This window comes from Gekko japonicus, unplaced genomic scaffold (assembly GCF_001447785.1).
Source record: "Gekko japonicus isolate JY-2015 unplaced genomic scaffold, Gekko_japonicus_V1.1 scaffold457, whole genome shotgun sequence".
Lineage (NCBI taxonomy): Eukaryota > Metazoa > Chordata > Lepidosauria > Squamata > Gekkonidae > Gekko > Gekko japonicus.
Window position 1 is genome coordinate 224,687 of NW_015164196.1, and position 17,450 is coordinate 242,136.

The 17,450-nt window shown below is 50.9% G+C and overlaps 1 protein-coding gene across 1 annotated transcript in view; it reads left to right on the forward strand.

The window, feature by feature from the left end:
• LOC107107977 (trehalase-like) overlaps positions 1-17,450 on the forward strand; it is a 26,794-nt gene extending 9,344 nt beyond the window's left edge. Inside the window, exons 5-15 of the mRNA XM_015408357.1 lie at positions 434-534; positions 3,214-3,306; positions 3,941-4,057; positions 6,222-6,344; positions 6,481-6,530; positions 9,585-9,785; positions 10,766-10,983; positions 11,193-11,304; positions 13,544-13,656; positions 16,272-16,325; positions 17,320-17,450. Coding sequence (XP_015263843.1) covers positions 434-534; positions 3,214-3,306; positions 3,941-4,057; positions 6,222-6,344; positions 6,481-6,530; positions 9,585-9,785; positions 10,766-10,983; positions 11,193-11,304; positions 13,544-13,656; positions 16,272-16,325; positions 17,320-17,421 — 1,284 coding nt within the window. The 3' untranslated portion in view covers positions 17,422-17,450. The remainder of the gene's footprint in view (positions 1-433; positions 535-3,213; positions 3,307-3,940; positions 4,058-6,221; positions 6,345-6,480; positions 6,531-9,584; positions 9,786-10,765; positions 10,984-11,192; positions 11,305-13,543; positions 13,657-16,271; positions 16,326-17,319) is intronic.

Here is a 17,450-nt window from a genome sequence, read left to right on the forward strand (position 1 = left end):
GAGCTCCCCCGCGCACTGGCTGGAGCCGCCCTGCTGAGGTCGCTTCTGGAGACCCCCGGCGGCGCCACCCCCACGACTGTTAGCTACGGGCCTGCCTATTATATACAGAGTGACTCCAGTCCAGTGTTCCCTCTAAGCTGAATGAGTGTGAGCGAGCTCACAGTTTTTAGCCTCTGGCTCACACCTTTTTGTCTTCACTCAGTAAGGATGGGGCTCCAGAGCAAACTGATTTATGCAGTAGCCAAATCACTCGCTCACAACTTTAATGCCAGTACGCTCACACAGTAGAATCTTTGCTCACAAGACTTAACAGCTTAGAGGGGGGAAGGGAGAGAGAGCAGAGCTGAATTCCCGACTCCTGCTGCTTCCTCCCTCCCCCCCCCCGTGAGTGTCGCGGGTCACCCTCTTGTAAATAAACTATTTTACATTTCAGATTTCAGCGGAGGTAAAAATCAGCCCCGAACGTTATTCCCTGATGTATGTGCCTAACCCACTGATAGTGCCAGGGGGCCGATTCATTGAGTACTATTACTGGTAAGGAGCAAGTATAGCTGCGGGGGCAGGGCAGGGTGGAAGGGTGTGTGGCATGTCCAGAATCTTCATTGGAGGGGCTGTGGCTCAGTGACAGAGCATCAGCTTGGCAAGCAGAAGGTCCCAGGTTCAATCCCCAATAGGGTTACTAAGTCCCTTGCAGCAACCAGCAGGGGATGGGGGGGGACTTAAATGGAGAAAGAGAAAGGCCACCCTAGGCCTTGTTGCTGGTGTTGCACAGGAAGTGATGTCATCATGCCAGCAACACCTGGGCAACACACTGGTGTTTGGGCAAAAACTATGGTAAAACTGGCTTCTACCATAGAGTTTTTGCCCAAATACCAGAACGTCACCTGGACATCGTTGGCATGATGACATCACTTCCTGTGCAATGGTAGCAAGGAGGCCTAGGCCTTCTCCTTTCGCCTAGCTAGTTCCCCCCCCCCGCCAGTCAGCTGATCAGTGGCTGGGAGTAAGGCCTGGCAAAAGCCCCCCCCCCCGCTCCACTTATGGTCTGGCAACCCTAATCCCCAGCATCTCCAATTAAAAGTCCCAGGTGGTAGGTAGGTGTCATAAAAGACCTCTGTGTAAAATCCTGGATAGCTGCTGCCAGTCTGAGTAGACAATACTAACCTTAGGTCTGATTCAGTATAAGGCAGCTTCTTTTGTCCTTTCAGCCTCCTAAGGGGTGGAAGCCAGATGCTGTTTTGGTTGCCCCAGGCCTTTGAGCCCCCTTCGACTTGCTGGAAGGCCCAACCCTCTTGAAAAATGGAGGTATCCAAAGGGGGCTTGGCATCAGCTCAGGTTGCCAACTCCAGGTTGAGTAATTCCTGGAGGTTTGGGGTTTGGGGAAAGAAAGGACCTCAGAAGGGTATCATGCCACAAAGGCCACCTCCTAAAGCTGAAATTTCTGCAAGGGGAGCTGATTTCTGTCATCTGGAGGTCAGTCGGAATGCCAGGCGCTCTCCAGTCCCCACCTGGAGACTTGCAGCCCTAAGCCTGCCTCTTGTGGGAGGAGTGAATATGAGGAAGATTGGGATGTGGTACTGGGCACCAGACATCTGCATTGCAAATGAAGGTATCGTGCAGTTTGGCACATAACCCACCAGAATCTCAAACGGGAAAGAATGCATGTGTTTTGTTTGTTTGTTTTTGGTGGTTGTTTTCTGGCCGGGGAAGGTAAATCTGGGCTTCATTTCAAAACAGGGAAGTGCTGGGGATTTCATTTGTGAGATATGCCATCCCGCACAACCCTTCTTCCTCATTCTAAGCACAGGGGGGGGGGGGAAGGAGAAGGAGGCTGAAGATATGCTCAGTGGTGAGGGGGAAAGCCTTCTGCATATGTCCTGTGAGTCCCATGTTCAGTGGGCTCTGGGGCTGAAGCATAAGAACATAAGAACATAAGAGACGCCAATGTTGAATCAGGCCAAAGGCCCATCCAGTCCAACACTCTGTGTCACACAGTGGCCAGAAATACCAGTGCCATCAGGAGGTCCAGCAGTGGGGCCAGGACATTAGAAGCCCTCCCACTGTTGACCCCCCCAAGCACCATGATGACAGAGCATCACTTGCCCCAGAGCCCCTATCAATACCTTGTGGCTAATAGCCACTGATGGACCTGACTAAAATTTCTGTGGATGGACAGAGGGGGGATTTGCTTACCCCTTGTGTGGCAGACCTCCACCCCACCTAGGGTTGCCAGCTCTGGGTTGGGAAATACCTGGAGATTTTGGGGGTGGAGCCTGAGGAGGGCGGGGCTTGTGGAGGGGAGGGCCTTCCATAGGGTGTAATGCCACAGAGTCCACCTATCAGAGGGGCCATTTTCTCCAGGTGACCTGATCCCTGTTGTAATCCCCGATCTCCAGCCACCACCTGGAGGCTGGAAAGGAAAACACAGGATCACAGTGTAGAGACTACAGAAACACACACACAAAAAATCCCTGTGATGACTGGCTACTAATTGTATATGCGAATTAAATAAAGAATTAACTTCAAAGAATAGTTCATGCGTTGTGCTGATAGATATTATGTAATAGTTTGTATAATCAGTGTATCAGAATCAATACCCAAACAAAAACATCTATCAAACACCCTATATAACACCATCAGATATCACTGATACAATGAAAAGAAGACACAGTGTAATTTCATATCCAAGAATCTCCTGTAGGAAACTGCATGAATCAATTCAGACTGCTATTAATCTCCCAATGAACATCCGTCTTAATCCAAAAAAGCGCCAAAAGCTTCAGGAAAAGGAGGTGGGGGACACTGTGTTCTATGGGCAGAAATCTTTCCAACCACAGAAATTTTAGACAGGACCCAAGCCCAGTTCTGGACTGAAGACCAATAGTGTAAACCATATCAATGCAATATAGCGTATATATGTGCGTTTTATGAGGTGTCTCATGCCGCTCTTGTTATCTGAAATCATTTGTGTGCATGCGGTTGTTCGTTTGTGGCACATTTGGGCCTGGATTACATGAGCCCTCCCAGTATCCAACAGAGCATGTTACTGGTCAACAGACTGCCCACAGCCCTGCTGTTCTTGCCATGGGTGCGCTCATGTTTTCATGTGGGAAGGGTCTGTTGCTGGTGCTGTTTTTCTCAGGGATTCTCAAATGCCACAAACGTTTCCATCAAGATGGTGAGTGATTAAGGCCCAGCCTCTTCCTCCTACAGGGATTCCTTCTGGGTGATTGAGGGCCTGTTGCTGTCTGATATGGTCGCCACAGCCCGGGGCATGATCCAGAACTTCCTTTACCTTGTGGACAAGTAAGAGACATCTGGGGAAAGGGGAGGGCAGAGGGCTACATTTTCCCTGGTGTCGTGGAGAGGGAAATATCCAAGCAGAGGTTTTTTGGACCTGCACTGGGGGACGACCTGTCCTAAACTCAGAGGTCATTTCGGGGGGATCGCGGGGGACCGCAGTTCCCCCGGGTGAGGTACGGGGGTGACGAAGCCCCGCCCCCTGCTTCCGGCCACCCCGCTTCCGGCCCTCATTCAGCCAGGAGGAGGCAGGAGAAGAGGGAGGGTAAGTTGCTTCCTCCCTGCCTCTCCCCACCCCTGCCTGCCTGGGGCCAGGGAGGGCCCCCGCGGGGCTTCCTTGCACTCCCGCCGGCCTTGCAGGTCCACCGCCGGGCCCCTCATGGGACCCGGCAGTGGAGCTGCAAGGCCGACGGCAGCGGCCGGGACCGTTGGGGGCGGGGTGTGTGGCCTTATGACACACTTCCGGTGATGTCAGGGGGTGTGGCATATGCTAATGAGTTATGCTAATGAGTCCCCCTAGCTCTTTTTCTACGAAACGACCCCTGCCTAAACTGTGCCATGTTCAGACGTGTGCCCCCCCATGTAACCCACAAAATGTGTCCTCCACTCCTTTGCTGCAGCTTTTGCTTCTTGGTTACAGATTTGGGCACATCCCCAATGGAGGCCGCATCTATTATGAGCGACGGAGCCAGCCGCCCTTCCTTACCCTCATGGTAGAGAGTTACTTGAAGCAAACCAATGACACAGCCTTTCTCAGGTAACAGACTTGGTTCTCCCTCTCTCTGCAAAAAGGCAAACAATTTTGGGAGGGGGGCTTTAAACAGTTACCAGCTCCTGGGTGAGGCCTGGAGATCTGGAATTACAACTCGTCTCCAGACTACAGAGATCAGTTCCTAGGGCTGTCAGCGCCGGATGGGGAAATAGCTGGAGATTTTGGGGGTGGAGCCTGGGAAGAGTGGGGTTTGGGGAGGGGAGGGTCTCCAGCGGGGTACAATGCCATAGAGCCCACCCTTCAAAGCAACCATTTTCTCCAGAGGAACTGATCTCTGTCATCTGGCGATCCATTGTAATAGCAGGAGATCTCCAGGCCTTGCCTGGAGGTTAGCAACCCTCTCAGCTCCTCTGGAGAAAGTGGCAGTTTTAGAGGGTGGATTCCATGGCACTGTACCCTCCCCAAGCCCTCACCTCCCCAGGGTGCACCCCCAAATCTCTAGGAATTTCCCACCACTGCAGTGGTGCCCTTTCTAGCAAATGGAGTGAGTGTGAGGGTCTCAGAGGTGGGCCTGCATGCTCAACGTATTTATATTGAAAGAAGAAGAGATTGGATTTACAACCCACCCTTCACTACCTGAAGGAGTCTCAGAGCAGTTTACAATCTCCTTTCCTTTCCCCTCCCCTCAACAGACACCCTGTAAGGTGGGTGGGGCTGAGAGTGCTCTTGACAGAAACTGCTCTTTTTCAAGAACAGCTGTGCCAGAGCTACGGCTTGCCCAAGGTCATCCAGCAGCTGCAAGTGGAGGAGTGGGGAATCAAACCCGGTTCTCCCAGATTAGTGTCTGTGCTCCTAACCACTATACCAAACTGGCTCTATTCTATCCCACACTCCCCAGAGTCTACCTGAGATGATTCTGTGAGGAAACTTGAGATGAGTGGAGCTCAGCCTTGGCAAAGGCAGTTCAAAAAAAGGGTGCCGCCTGAGGTGTCCAACATGGCTACTTCTCTCTTCCTCCTGGGCACAGTTGCTGCTCCTTCCTCAGGCAGCTGTAAACACAGCACGGCAAGTAGTGTTGCCAGTCTCCAGGAGGCACCCAGAGATCTGCTGTTACATTTGAAGGCCAAGATCAGTTCCCCTGGAGGAAATGGCTGTTTTGGAGGATGGACTCCGTGGCGTTATACCCTACTGAGGTCCCTCCCCTCCCCAAGCCCTGCCCTCCCCGGGCTCCATCCCTCAAAATCTCCAGGTATTTCCCAACTAAGCTGGCAAACCTAAAAGCCAGGAGAGTCTGAGAAACCTATCAAGCCTGTGGGGCTTGCTGCAGTGTGCTTAAGAACATAAGAGATGCCAATGTTGGATCAGGCCAAAGGCCCATCCAGTCCAACACTCTGTATCACACAGTGGCCAGAAATACCAGGTGCCATCAGGAGGTCCACCAGTGGGGCCAGGACATTAGAAGCCCTCCCACTGTTGACCCCCCTAAGCACCAAGATGACAGAGCATCACTTGCCCCAGAGTCCCTATCTATACCTTGTGGCTGATAGCCACTGATGGACCTCTGCTCCATAGGCTTATCTAATTCCCTTTTGAAGCCATCCATGCTTGTAGCCACCACCACTTCCTGTGGCAGTGAATTCCAAGTGTTAATCACTCTTTGGGTCAAGAAGTACTTCCTCTTATCCGTTCTAACCCGACCGCTCAGCAGTTTCATGGAGTGCCCACGAGTTCTTGTATTGTGAGAAAGGGAGAAAAGTACCTCTTTCTCTACCTGCTCTTTCCCATGCATAATCTTATAAACCTCAATCATGTCACCCCTCAGTCGTCGTTTCTCCAAGCTAAAGAGCCCTAAGCGCTTTAACCTTTCCTCATAGGGAAAGTGTTCCAACCCCTTTATCATTCGAGTTGCCCTTTTCTGCACTTTTTCCAAAGCTATAATATCCTTTTTAAGGTGTGGCGACCAGAATTGCACACAGTAAAAGTAAAAAGCTTAAAGATGCCGGGAAAGGATGAAATGGTAGCAATGAAGGAGATGGAGGGGGCTGCCCACCGCCAAGCTTGCCTAGTTCTCAAGCCTCTGTGGTCTGATTCCGTGCATCCAAACAGCACCCATCTCTTCAGGATCACTCCCTACTGTGGCACATGCTGGGCACTGTCACTTGCTGCCAATAGCTGTGATTCATAGCTAACAGTCCTGTCCCTTTTCCAGAGGCAACATCCATCTTCTGGAGGCGGAATACCAGTTTTGGCAGGAGCAGCGAGCTGTCCGTGTCACCACTGGGGGCAAGGAGTACCTCTTGAATCGCTACAACGTCAGAGTGGGGGAGCCCAGGTGAGGCAGGGGGAATTGCTGTTGCGGTTGTTTGACAACCCCTGTACCGTTCTCTGAGCTGGCACCGTGCCCCAGACGCTGGTTCTACCTCCTTGCCAGTAATAAGCGCATTCCTCTGTCTTCTCTTGTTCCCCAGACCAGAATCCTACAGCACAGACATGGAGCTGGCAGTGGGCATGGATGAAGGTACCCTGAGGGTATAAAGACCCACCACCATGAACTAGGAACAGAGGGGCTGCTAGCAGAGAGGCTGTAGTTGTGAATTTGTTTTATTTATATTTAAATATATATATATTTAAATTCACTCACTGGAGAAGACCCTGATGCTGGGAAAGATTGAAGGTCAAAGAAGACGGGGATGGCAAAGGATGAGATGGTTAGACAGTGTCATAGATGCAATGAACATGAAATTGAGCAAACTTCAGAGGACAGCAGAAGACAGGAGGGCCTGGCGGGATCTCGTCCATGGGGTCGCGAAGAGTCGGAATCGACTGTGCGACTGAACAACAACAACATATTTAAATTTATATCCCAAACCTCCCCGCCATAGCGGGCTCAGGGCAGCGAACAGCATGTTTGTAAATACATTAAAATTCCAATATACATAATAAAATAATATCAAATTAAGATTTACGATACAAAACACATCACCACAGTACAAGATGGCGTCATTCTGTCATCGTTTGAGTGGCCGCCTCCAGGCTCCTGCCAGGCTGTTCATCATCTGGCTGGTGGTGATGTTGACATTACGGCCAGGTTGGCGGAGATGTCGATGTTAGGGCCAGGGCCATGATGTCAAGGCGGCCCCTACTTGACAAGCCTGGCAGAAGAGCTCCATCTTACAGGCCCTGCGGAATTGCAGAAGGTCCCGCAGGGCCCTGATGTCGTCCGGGAGCTCATTCCACCAGTGTGGGGCCACCACTGAAAAGGCCCTGGCCCTCGTTGTAGCCAACCTGGCCTCTTTCGGGCCTGGAAGGGCCAGGTGATTTTGGAATCCAGATCTTAAGGGTCTCTGGGGCACATGTGGGGAAAGGCAGTCCCTTAGGTAAGTAGGTCCCCGACCATATAGCGCTTTAAAGGTAAGAACCAGAACCTTGAACCGTATCCGGTATGCTATAGGCAGCCAGTGCAGTGCTTTTAGGGCGGGCTGGATGTGTTTCCACACAGGAAGACATAGCAACAGCCTCGCTGCTGCATCCTGCACCAGCTGCAGCTTCCGGATTTGGGACAAGGGCATCCCCCTGTAGAGAGCATTACAGTAATCCAATCTCAAGGTGACCGTTGTGTGGATCACTGTCGCCAGGTCATTGTGTTCAAGGAAGGGAACCAACTGCTTAATCAGCTGTAGATGGTAAAAGGCAGTCTTCGCAGTGGCTGCTACCTGGGCCTCCATGGTTAAGGAGCACTCCCAAACTCCTAACCTCCGGCGCTGGCACCAACGGCGCCCCATTGAAGGTCAGGAGAGGGATCCCTAACCTAGGCCTGCTCCGACTCAGGCACAGGACCTCCGTCTTCGTCGGATTCAATTTCAGTCAACTCAATCTAAACCAAGCAGCCACGGCTTTCAACGCCAGGTCCAGATCTTCCACACTAGAGTCTGACTGGCCGTCCAACAACAGATAGAGCTCGGTGTCATCAGCATATTGGTGCTGAGCCCAGTCCATGTCTCCGGGCAATCTGGACAAAGGGGCGCATGTAGACGTTAAACAGCACTGGGGAAAGCACTGCTCCTTGGGGCACTCCGTAAATTAGTGGGTGCCTTCCGGATAGCTGTTCCCCAACTGCCACCCTCTGTCCCTGACTCTGAAGAAACGAGGAGAGCCACTGCAAGGCAAGCCCCTGAATCCTGGTGTCGGCAAGGCAGTGTATCAGTAGTTGATGGTTGACCGTGTCAAACGCCGCTGACAGGTCTAACAACATCAACACCGCCATACTGCCTCGATCCAGATGCCTCCGGAGATCATCTGTGAAAGCGACCAAGACCGTCTCTGTCCCGTGGCCTGGTCAGAAGCCAGACCGGAAGGGGTCTAATATGGAGGCGTCATCCAAAAAGCCCTGCAACTGATTTGCCACCGCCTTCCTGCATTGTGCAGAGGGTTAGACTAGCTGACCCTGGAGGTCTCTTCCAACTCTTATGATTCTATGATCTTGACTAGCAGACTGACAGCTTTTCTCATTTTTGTCTCTTTAGGTGTCTTTTGCTGCTATAGTATTTCCCCCCAGTTTTGAGGTCTGTAATAATAGGGCAAGGGGCTGTGGTTAAGACCCTAGTGCCATGTGACGGAGTGAGCTCCCGTCTCTGGCCCCAGCTCCTGCCAACCTAGCAGTTCGAAAGCAAGAAACTGCGAGTAGATAAATAGGTACTGCTTCGGTGGGAAGCTAACAGCGTTGTGTGTGCCTTGGCATCCAGTCATGCCGGCCACAGGACCACAGAAACGTCTTTGGACAGCGCTGGCTCTTCGGCTTGGAAACGGAAATGAGCACCGCCCCCTAGAGTCGCATTCGACGAGCTTTCAAGCAAGGGGAAACCTTTACCTTTAATAATAGGGCAGTGAGCAATGAATGTCTTGATGCAGCATTTTGAGTGATTATCTTATATTGTTTCTGACTTTGGAGAGGGTAAGCTGCTTGGGGTCCTTGTGTTCCAGGAGAAAAGCATCACATAAATAGGATAAATAAATAAAATATCTTTCTTACTGCGGAAGCGGGAGGTTTAGTAGTAATATGGGAAGCGGAGAAAAAGTTCTGTCTGTCCCCACCGGGCATAATCCCTTTAGTCTAAACTCAAAAGTACCCAATTCCTAGGGGGTTGCCAGCTCTGGGTTGAGAAATCCCTGAAGATTTCTTTGGGGGGTGGAGCCTGGGGAGGGCGGGGTTTGGGGAGGGGAGGGGCTTCAGCAGGGTAGATAATGCCACGGAGTTCAGACTTTAATGCAGCCATTTTCTCTGGGGGGAACTGATCTCTGTCAGACGGAGACCAGTTGGAATTCTGGGAGATCTCCAGCTACTACCTGGAGGCTGGCAACCCTATAATCATCCTCCCCCCCAACAAGTGCCGAGTGATTTGCTGTTCATTAGCTAGCCATTTGCCATACCTTGGCATGGGTGAGGACTATTTACATTTCTTTGCCAGGGAGGACAGAACTGGAGCTAAAATCTGGGCTCCACCTGGGGATGCTGGAGGTTTTCCGTGCCTTACCAACCTTCAACTTTCTCCCCCTTCCCGACTTTTTCGTGCAGAAGCCCAGCAGAATCTTTGGGCAGAGCTGAAAGGTGCAGCAGAGTCTGGCTGGGATTTCTCATCACGCTGGTTCCTGCCGGGGCCGCCTCCCCTGCCGGCCACACGGAAAGACACCCAGACCAGCGCGGTGGTACCTGTTGATCTGAATGCCATCCTTTGCAGAGTCGAGCAGTTGCTGGCCTCCTTTTATAAAGCTCTGGGTGAGGAGTTTGTGTGTGGTGGTGCAATGCCATAGAGTCCACCCTCCAAAGCATCCATTTTCTTCATGGGGACTGATCTCTGTAGTCTGGAAATGAGCCGTAATTCCGAGGGATCCCCAGGTCCCACCTGGAGGCTGGCATCCCTAGGCCTATCTGAAGCTGGGGTAACAAGCCAAGCTAAGAACCGTCACATCCGGAGAATCATCTTTGGAAATAGTCCCTGGGAACCTACAGATAGGATCTGTTGTATCCTTTCCCCCGAGAATGCCTAGAGCCAGGGGTCTTCAACAGGTAGTTTGTGAGCTACTGGTAGCTTGTTCAGCGTCCATCGATAAGCTTGTGCATCCCTTAAAAGACCCAGAAAAAGGAGCACAAAAAGATCTGCTCTAGGCTTTTATTTATTTTGTCTTCTGGGCTGCTTAGCTGATGAAGTGGTAGCATCTGCTTGGCACGCAGAAGGTCCCAGGTTCAATCCCCAGTGTCTCCACCTAAAAAATTCAGGTGGTAGGAGATACAAAAGACTTTTGCCTGAGACCCTGGAGAGCTGCTGCCAGTCTGAGTAGCCAATACTGACCTGCTGGACTGATAGTCTGATTCAGTAGAAAGCAGCTTCATGTGTTCATGTGACAGGTTCATCTCTGGAGCTCTTCCTAGTCCATGTTCTGTTTTTAAGACAGAATAAAACTTAGTAACATGCCCCTTCCTGGGGGTCGGGGGGAGTAACTCCAGATACGTACTGCACTGCCCATTTTAAATGTTTTAAATTGGCTTTATTGTATTATCTGATTGTATTATTTTATAAATGTTTATTGCTGTAAGCCGCCCTGAGCTCCTTCACAGGAATCGAAATAAATAATAATTGAAATAATAAATAAATATTTTTTCATTACTCAGAAGTTGCTTTCAAACAGGGAAAGGTTAGTAGCCCCCCGGTCTAAGAGGCTTAGGAGCTCCATCAAATAATCATGTCTCCTCTCAAGGAAACAACGAGAAAGCCAACCGGTTCCAGGCGGCCCACGAGTACCGAGCGGCTGCAGTCCAGGCTGTCCTGTGGAACGAGAAGGCGGGGGTCTGGCTGGACTACAACCTTGCGCGGCGGAGGCACAGTGAGGCCTTCTACCCATCCAACCTCACCCCTCTGTGGGCAGAGTGTAGTGTGGAACCAGCTGCTGCCGAAAGGGCCCTCCTCTACCTGGAGGTAAGCAATCCTCACCTGCGACACCGGGCCTTTTTCGCTGACTCACTCGACCTCCAGGCATTGCACAGTGTGGGTGCCGCCTGGAATGCTGACCGTGCTTACACCAGTCCCCCCCCCCATTAGACCATGAATCCTTCTCCTTCTGTGCCCCCTTTTTTGCTGTCCCTCTTAACGGTCTCTGTGTTTCATGCCCCTTTGTGTGCCCACAGAAGAGCTCTGCGCTGTCCTACACCAACGGGATACCCACATCGCTAGCTTCTACAGGGGAACAGTGGGATCTTCCCAACGCTTGGGCCCCCCTGCAGTATTTGGTGATTGCAGGTAAGGACAAGCCACAAAATGGCCCAGTAGAGGTACCCCGTCCGTGACGACTAGGGTTGCCAGCCTCCAGGTGGCAACTGGAGATCTCCTGCTGTTACAGGGAGCGGTGGTGCAGGCAGTACGACGCCTGCAGGTAACATCTGTAGCGAACAGCCTCAATGGCTGTTCGAATCCCCACCGCGGTCGGGTTGAGCCCCCGACCCTAGTCCCAGCTCCCGCCAACCCAGCGGCTCGAAAAGTAACAACAAAGTAGTCCCAACCCAGAGCTGGCAACCCTAGTGAAAGCCTTACCTAGATCTGTGTGGCTGGTGCTTGAGGAACAAGCTGGTGAAGTAGGTGTCTAATGCAGGGGTGGGGGCGTCGTGGGGTGTGTGTGAATGTTCTACCACGCGGGCCGGATTAGAGCCCTGGGCGGGCCGGGTTAGTCCTGCAGGCCGTATGTTTGACATCTCTGCCTTAATTGGTCTTGTATCAGTCCCTTGGACTGCAAGGAGATCAAATCAGTCAATCCTAAAGGAAATCAACCCTGACTGTTCGCTGGAAGGCCAGATAATGAAACTGAAGCTCAAATACTTTGGCCACCCAATGAGAAGGGAGCACTCACTGGAGAAGACCCTCATGTTGGGAAAGACTGAAGGTCAAAGAAGACGGGGACGGCAAAGGATGAGATGGTTGGACAGTGTCATAGATGCAACGAACATGAAGTTGAGGCAAACTTCAGAGGACGGCGGAAGACCAGAAGGCCTGGCGGGATCTGGTCCATGGGGTCGCGAAGAGTCGGACTCGACTGTGCGACTGAACAACAACAAACAACCAGTTCGGAAGGAAGCCTTCCTATGTGTAGGAGATGTCCCTCAGCAAATAGAACCCAGGGTGGGTTGTGGGGAGAGATTTCCCTGGCTGCACAGCCTCCCTTCCCTCCTTGTCCCCAACAGCTGAGCTGCAGCTCTTCCTTATCCTTGTAGATCAGGGATCCTCAGTGTGGCACCCGTGGGCAATACAGTGCCTGCTGACATCCTTCCTGGCACCCCTCACATGTTTTTAGAAAGTGGGTGGGACCGGGTAGGGATTCTGCCCAGTAAAGTTTCTGATTGGCCACTGGATATTTGATTGGCTGTGCAGATTTTCTAAAAATGTTCCTCTGGGTGCAGCTCCCACCACAGCTCAAGGATCTTCACTTTTATCTGGCTCTGCCTCCTGCAGCAGTAGGTACCAGGGCCTACCTGGCTGCCGGTGGGGGAGACTCCAGATTGTTCCTGTAGCTCTTCTTGCGTGCACACCACAATACCATCACCTCAGAGTGACATCATCACGTTTCTGATGTTGGGGGTGATGCTCTAGGTGTGGGGTAAAACTGTATGGGTTTTTTGGGCCTCAAAACCATAGAGTTTTGCCCCAAACCTAGAGTGTCACCCCTGATGTCGGAAACATGATGATGTCACTTTGGGGTGACATCATTGCACTGGTGCAGGGAGGCGGCTTCTTGTGGTGGGGTTTCTCCCACCAGCCAGCTGGGCTGCAGCAGATTGGGGGCCCCGAAATCGGGATCCCCTGGCTCCACCAAGGAAAAGGCAACCCTATACAGCAGCCATTTTGTGGGCATGCTCACCACACTGTGTTGGAATTCCAAAGGTGTATTTCCCATGTTGTAGAGGCTCCCCACTTGGGGAGTGTCAGAAGGGGAGGAGTGTATGCTGACCCCTGCCTCAGCCTTCAGAGAGAGCACCATAGATTTAGGGACAGATAGAGAGGTCAGGACACACACAGAGCATCCATTCCTTCCTGCTATCTGATACTATCCTTTGAAGTAGAATGCTATTCTTAGGGACAAGACTTCTTTCCTTCCAGCTTGACACTTCTCTCTCCTGCACGCACAACGAAGAAGCACGGTCTCCATCTTTGTCATCCATGGATGCAGGACGGGCATCCTGCATCTGCATTCATCCTAGCTAGTTAGATTAGACTCTAACCCTATCCTTAATCTATACTATCTAGAATGTAGTTCCTTGAATAAAGGACTCTCATTAGTTTGAAACTGCGAGTTGGCTCAGTGTAACTTTGTATCTCTGCTAGCACACACGCAGTACTAAGCTGCCCTTCTGTGAAGCCTTTAGTGTACTCTGCTACATGAGAGAGATTCGTGGCTATACCATACCAGAGAATCTAACAGGGACGATGTGTTTTCCCTTCCTATTTATGGCTGGAATTCTCACTGACACCCCTTCTTCACACTTGGTAGGTCTAGCCAAGTCCTCGTCTCCCCGGGCCCGCAACCTGGCTTTTACCTTGGCGCAGAACTGGGTGAGAACAAACCTGGTTGTTTACGAGAAGTACCATGCCATGTTTGAAAAGGTAAGGGTCTCCATATCCCACACGGCTGAACTTCCTTCCAGCCCTTGAAACCTGCTCTGTGTAAGAGAGATTGTGTTAGGGTTGTCAGGGGCCACCATTGGGGAGGAGGGGATTGGATTACTAGCTCCAGGTTGGGAAACTCCTAGAGATTTAGGTGTAGAGCACGGGGAGGGCAGGGACCACAGTGGGGTGCAATGCCATAGAGTCCACCCTCCAAAGCATCCATTTTCTCCAGGGGAACTGATTTCTGTCGTCTGGAGATGTGCTGAAATTCCAGGAGATCCCAGGGATGCCAGCCTCCAGGTGGGACTTGCAGATCCCCTTGCATTACAACTCATTTTCAGACGACAGAGATTAGTTCCCCAGGGTGGACTCTGTGGCATTGTACCCCACTGAGGTTCCTGTCCTCCCCAGGATCTAGCGCCAAATCTCCAGGAGTCTCCCAACCTGGATCTGGCACAACCCTACCAATCCATCCCCTACCAGTGGCCATGGTAGACCTGGCAACCCTAGGAGATCCCCAGGTCCCACCTGGAGGCTGGAATCCCGTGTGTGTGTGTGTGTGTGTGTGTTAGTGTTCCCCCTAAGCTGAGTTAGTGTGAGCTACCTCAGTTTTTTAGCCTCCGGCTCTCACATTTTTGTCTTAGCTCAGGAAGGATGGGCTCCAGAGCAAACTAATTTATGCAGCAGCCAAATCGCTCACTCACAACTTTCATGCCAGGAGCTCACAGAGTAGAATTTTTGCTCACAAGACTCCACAGCTTCGAGGGAACACTGGTGTGTGTGTGTGTTTTGGGGTTCAATAGGGCAGACCATAAAAGTACAACTCAGAGAAGAAATAGAATAGCAACAAACCACAGTTTGTTACTCTCCATGGATACAGATAGCACTCCCAGAATACCGGATGGCTGTGAAGGCGGAAGAGAGATTTTGACCTTTCCCCTTCAGTCCAAGGCAAGGCTTCCCAGCTGGATCAGGAAAACTATTTGGACACACTTGGATACTTTCATCAGTCTTGGTTAACTCTCAGGTTGTCAGAGGCACTCCCAGCTTGGACATGGAGAGGCATCCTATTCAGTAAGAAGATGACACACAAGCAATCTGGTTCCAGTGCAGAGAGAAATGCAACGCCCTCCTCCGCCCTGTGTCCAGGCATGCTGAGTCACCTTCACTCCCAACACTTGCCTCCAGACCTTCCCCCCGCCCCCATTGTCCTTTCACCCATATCCATGGTCCCCAACATGGGGCCCACCAAGGCATTTCCTGGTGCCCACTTCCTCCTTCCCCAATATACAGGGTGAATCCTCACTTTCCTCTATCTCATTGGAACAGAAAATCCAGGAAGGATCATCTTTTTGTCCTCAGGGAGCACCTGTTTGGAAGCTGTTGCCTCCATTACAGGAAGATGCTTAGTTTGGAACCTCCCAATGTTTTCCAATCGGCCCCAGCGTGGGTTCAAATCCTGATCCATTCATGAACCTCGCGGGGGGGACGGGGACGGACCTTGGCCTGTCATTTTTTTCCTCTCCTTAGAAGGGTTAGGATTTAAACCCCCATTTCTAATAAAATAAATAAAGTCAAGGAAGACTATTTGACTTCTGAGAAAGCTGTTTTGGAGAAAGTGGGAGAAGAAGGAAGAACAGTTGCCTCCTACGTGTGGGGTTCTTGTGCCACACTCCCATGTTCTGCAAACAGTGTGAAACTTGACTATTCAAGAGGGCTTTTCTACAGAGATCATAGGGTAGCACTGTACAAAATGATTCACAGAGTCACTAGGATAAATTATTAGGGACTGTGGGCTACACTCCTGTACATAGTTTGTTGCAATTAGGACCCTACTATATACTTTTGCTTCGTTTAAGGTGTCATGCTAACAATTTTCTTTGCTTCAGTTCTTGTTTTTATATTTTCAGTTGGTTCTACAACCCAAATTGAATGTCCCATCCTGTTGATTTTATGGACTCCCTCTGCGTAATCCGCCTTGAGTCCCAGTGAGAGAGGCGGACTATAAATAAATATATACCTTCGGGACTGCCTCTCCTCATATGAGCCCCGTAGAGCGCTGAGATCTACAAATCAACACCTTTTGGTAGTCCCTGGCCTGCCTCCAGGGACACCTGACTTGCCTACCTGGTGGAATAAGCTCCCATATGAGATCAGGGCCCTGTGGGATCTATTACAATTCCTCAGGGCCTGCAAGACGGAGTTCTTCCGCAGGGATTTTAGTTGAGGCAGTGGGTGTTCCTCCCCCCCCCCCATTGGCCTCCCATCAGTGTCCTGGATTTGAACAGCCACCTGGGAACTACACTATCATTTTATTTTGGCTACTGAGTCATTGGTATTTTATGCACGGTATTTTATGATTTTATGATTACTGCATTGTTTTAATCTTGTTGCTTTACATTGGTTTTAATTGTTAGTGTATATTGTCTGAACATTGATGGACCCCTCCCTGAGCCTGCTTGCAGGGATGGCGGGATACATGTTCAATAAAATAAAATAAAATAAAATAAATAAAATGAATGTTTTGCATGGGCAAAAGCCCTCTTCATAGCAACACTTTCTCCGATGCCAAAAACTCTCTCCTACTACTAACTCCTTCTCTCTTTCTGTAGTATAATGTAGAAGGAGATGGGAGACCAGGCTCTGGCGGCGAGTATGAAGTACAGGTGAGGGTGTTGTCTCTGCCCAAAATAAAACATGGCCGGGAGCTGCTGGGGTTGCCAACTACCAGTTGATGGCTGGAGATCTCAAAGGATTACAACTGATCTCCAGGCAATAGTTCACTTGACGAAAACAGCACCTTTGGAAGGTGGACTCTATCGCAGTGGTGGCGAACCAGAGGTGGCACTCAGAGCCCTCTCTGTGGGCACGTGTGCCATCGCCCCAGCCAGGCCCAGACCATCATTAAAGTGTCGAATTCTCTGCCAAATAATTTTAAGTAAATGAAAGCATTTGGGATTGCTTTCCTTACTTTGTTTGGATCATCTTAAGTTAATGTAGGAGTTGTTTTTTTTCCTAAAGTAAAACCTCAGTATTCAGGTTAAATTGCCGTGTTGGCACTTTGCGATAAATAAGTGGGTTTTGGATCGCAGTTTGGGCACGGTCTCTAAAAGGTTCACCATCACTGCTCTATAGCATTATACCCTGCTAAGGTCCCTCGTTCCCACCCTCTGCCCTCGTCAGTTTCCACCCCCCAAATCTCCAGGTATTTCCCAGAGCTGGGAATCCTAGGAGCTGCTCTCCCAATGCTGGGTTGAGAGATGGGAAGGCAGTTTGGTGTAGAGTGGTTAAGTGTGCAGACTCTAATCTGGGAGAAACGGGTTTGATTCCCCCACACCTCCACTCGCACCTGGCTGGATGACCTTGGGCAAGCCATAGTTCTGATAACAGCTGTTCCTGAAAAAAGAGCAGTCTCTGTCAAGAGCTCTCTCAGCCCCACCTACAGGGTGTCTGTTGTGGGGAGGGGAAGGGAAAGGAGTTTGTAAGCCGCTCTGAGACTCCTTTGGGTAGTGAAGGGCGGGGTATAAATCCAATCTCTTCTTCTTCTCTTCTTCTTCTTCTTATGGGCCCCAAAGCTGGGTCTCCAGAAGCGTTCCTCCCTCTGAAGGGGAGGGGGGGGGACAGGGTGCCTGTTCTGATGTTTCTGGTCTCTCCTTACAGCAAGGCTTTGGGTGGACCAACGGTGTGATCTTTGAGCTCCTGGATATCTACGGTGACCGCCTCAATGCAACGGGCTCGTCCGTATACAGCTCTGGGGACTGAACTGGGCCTTCCTCCAATGCTTTGTGTTT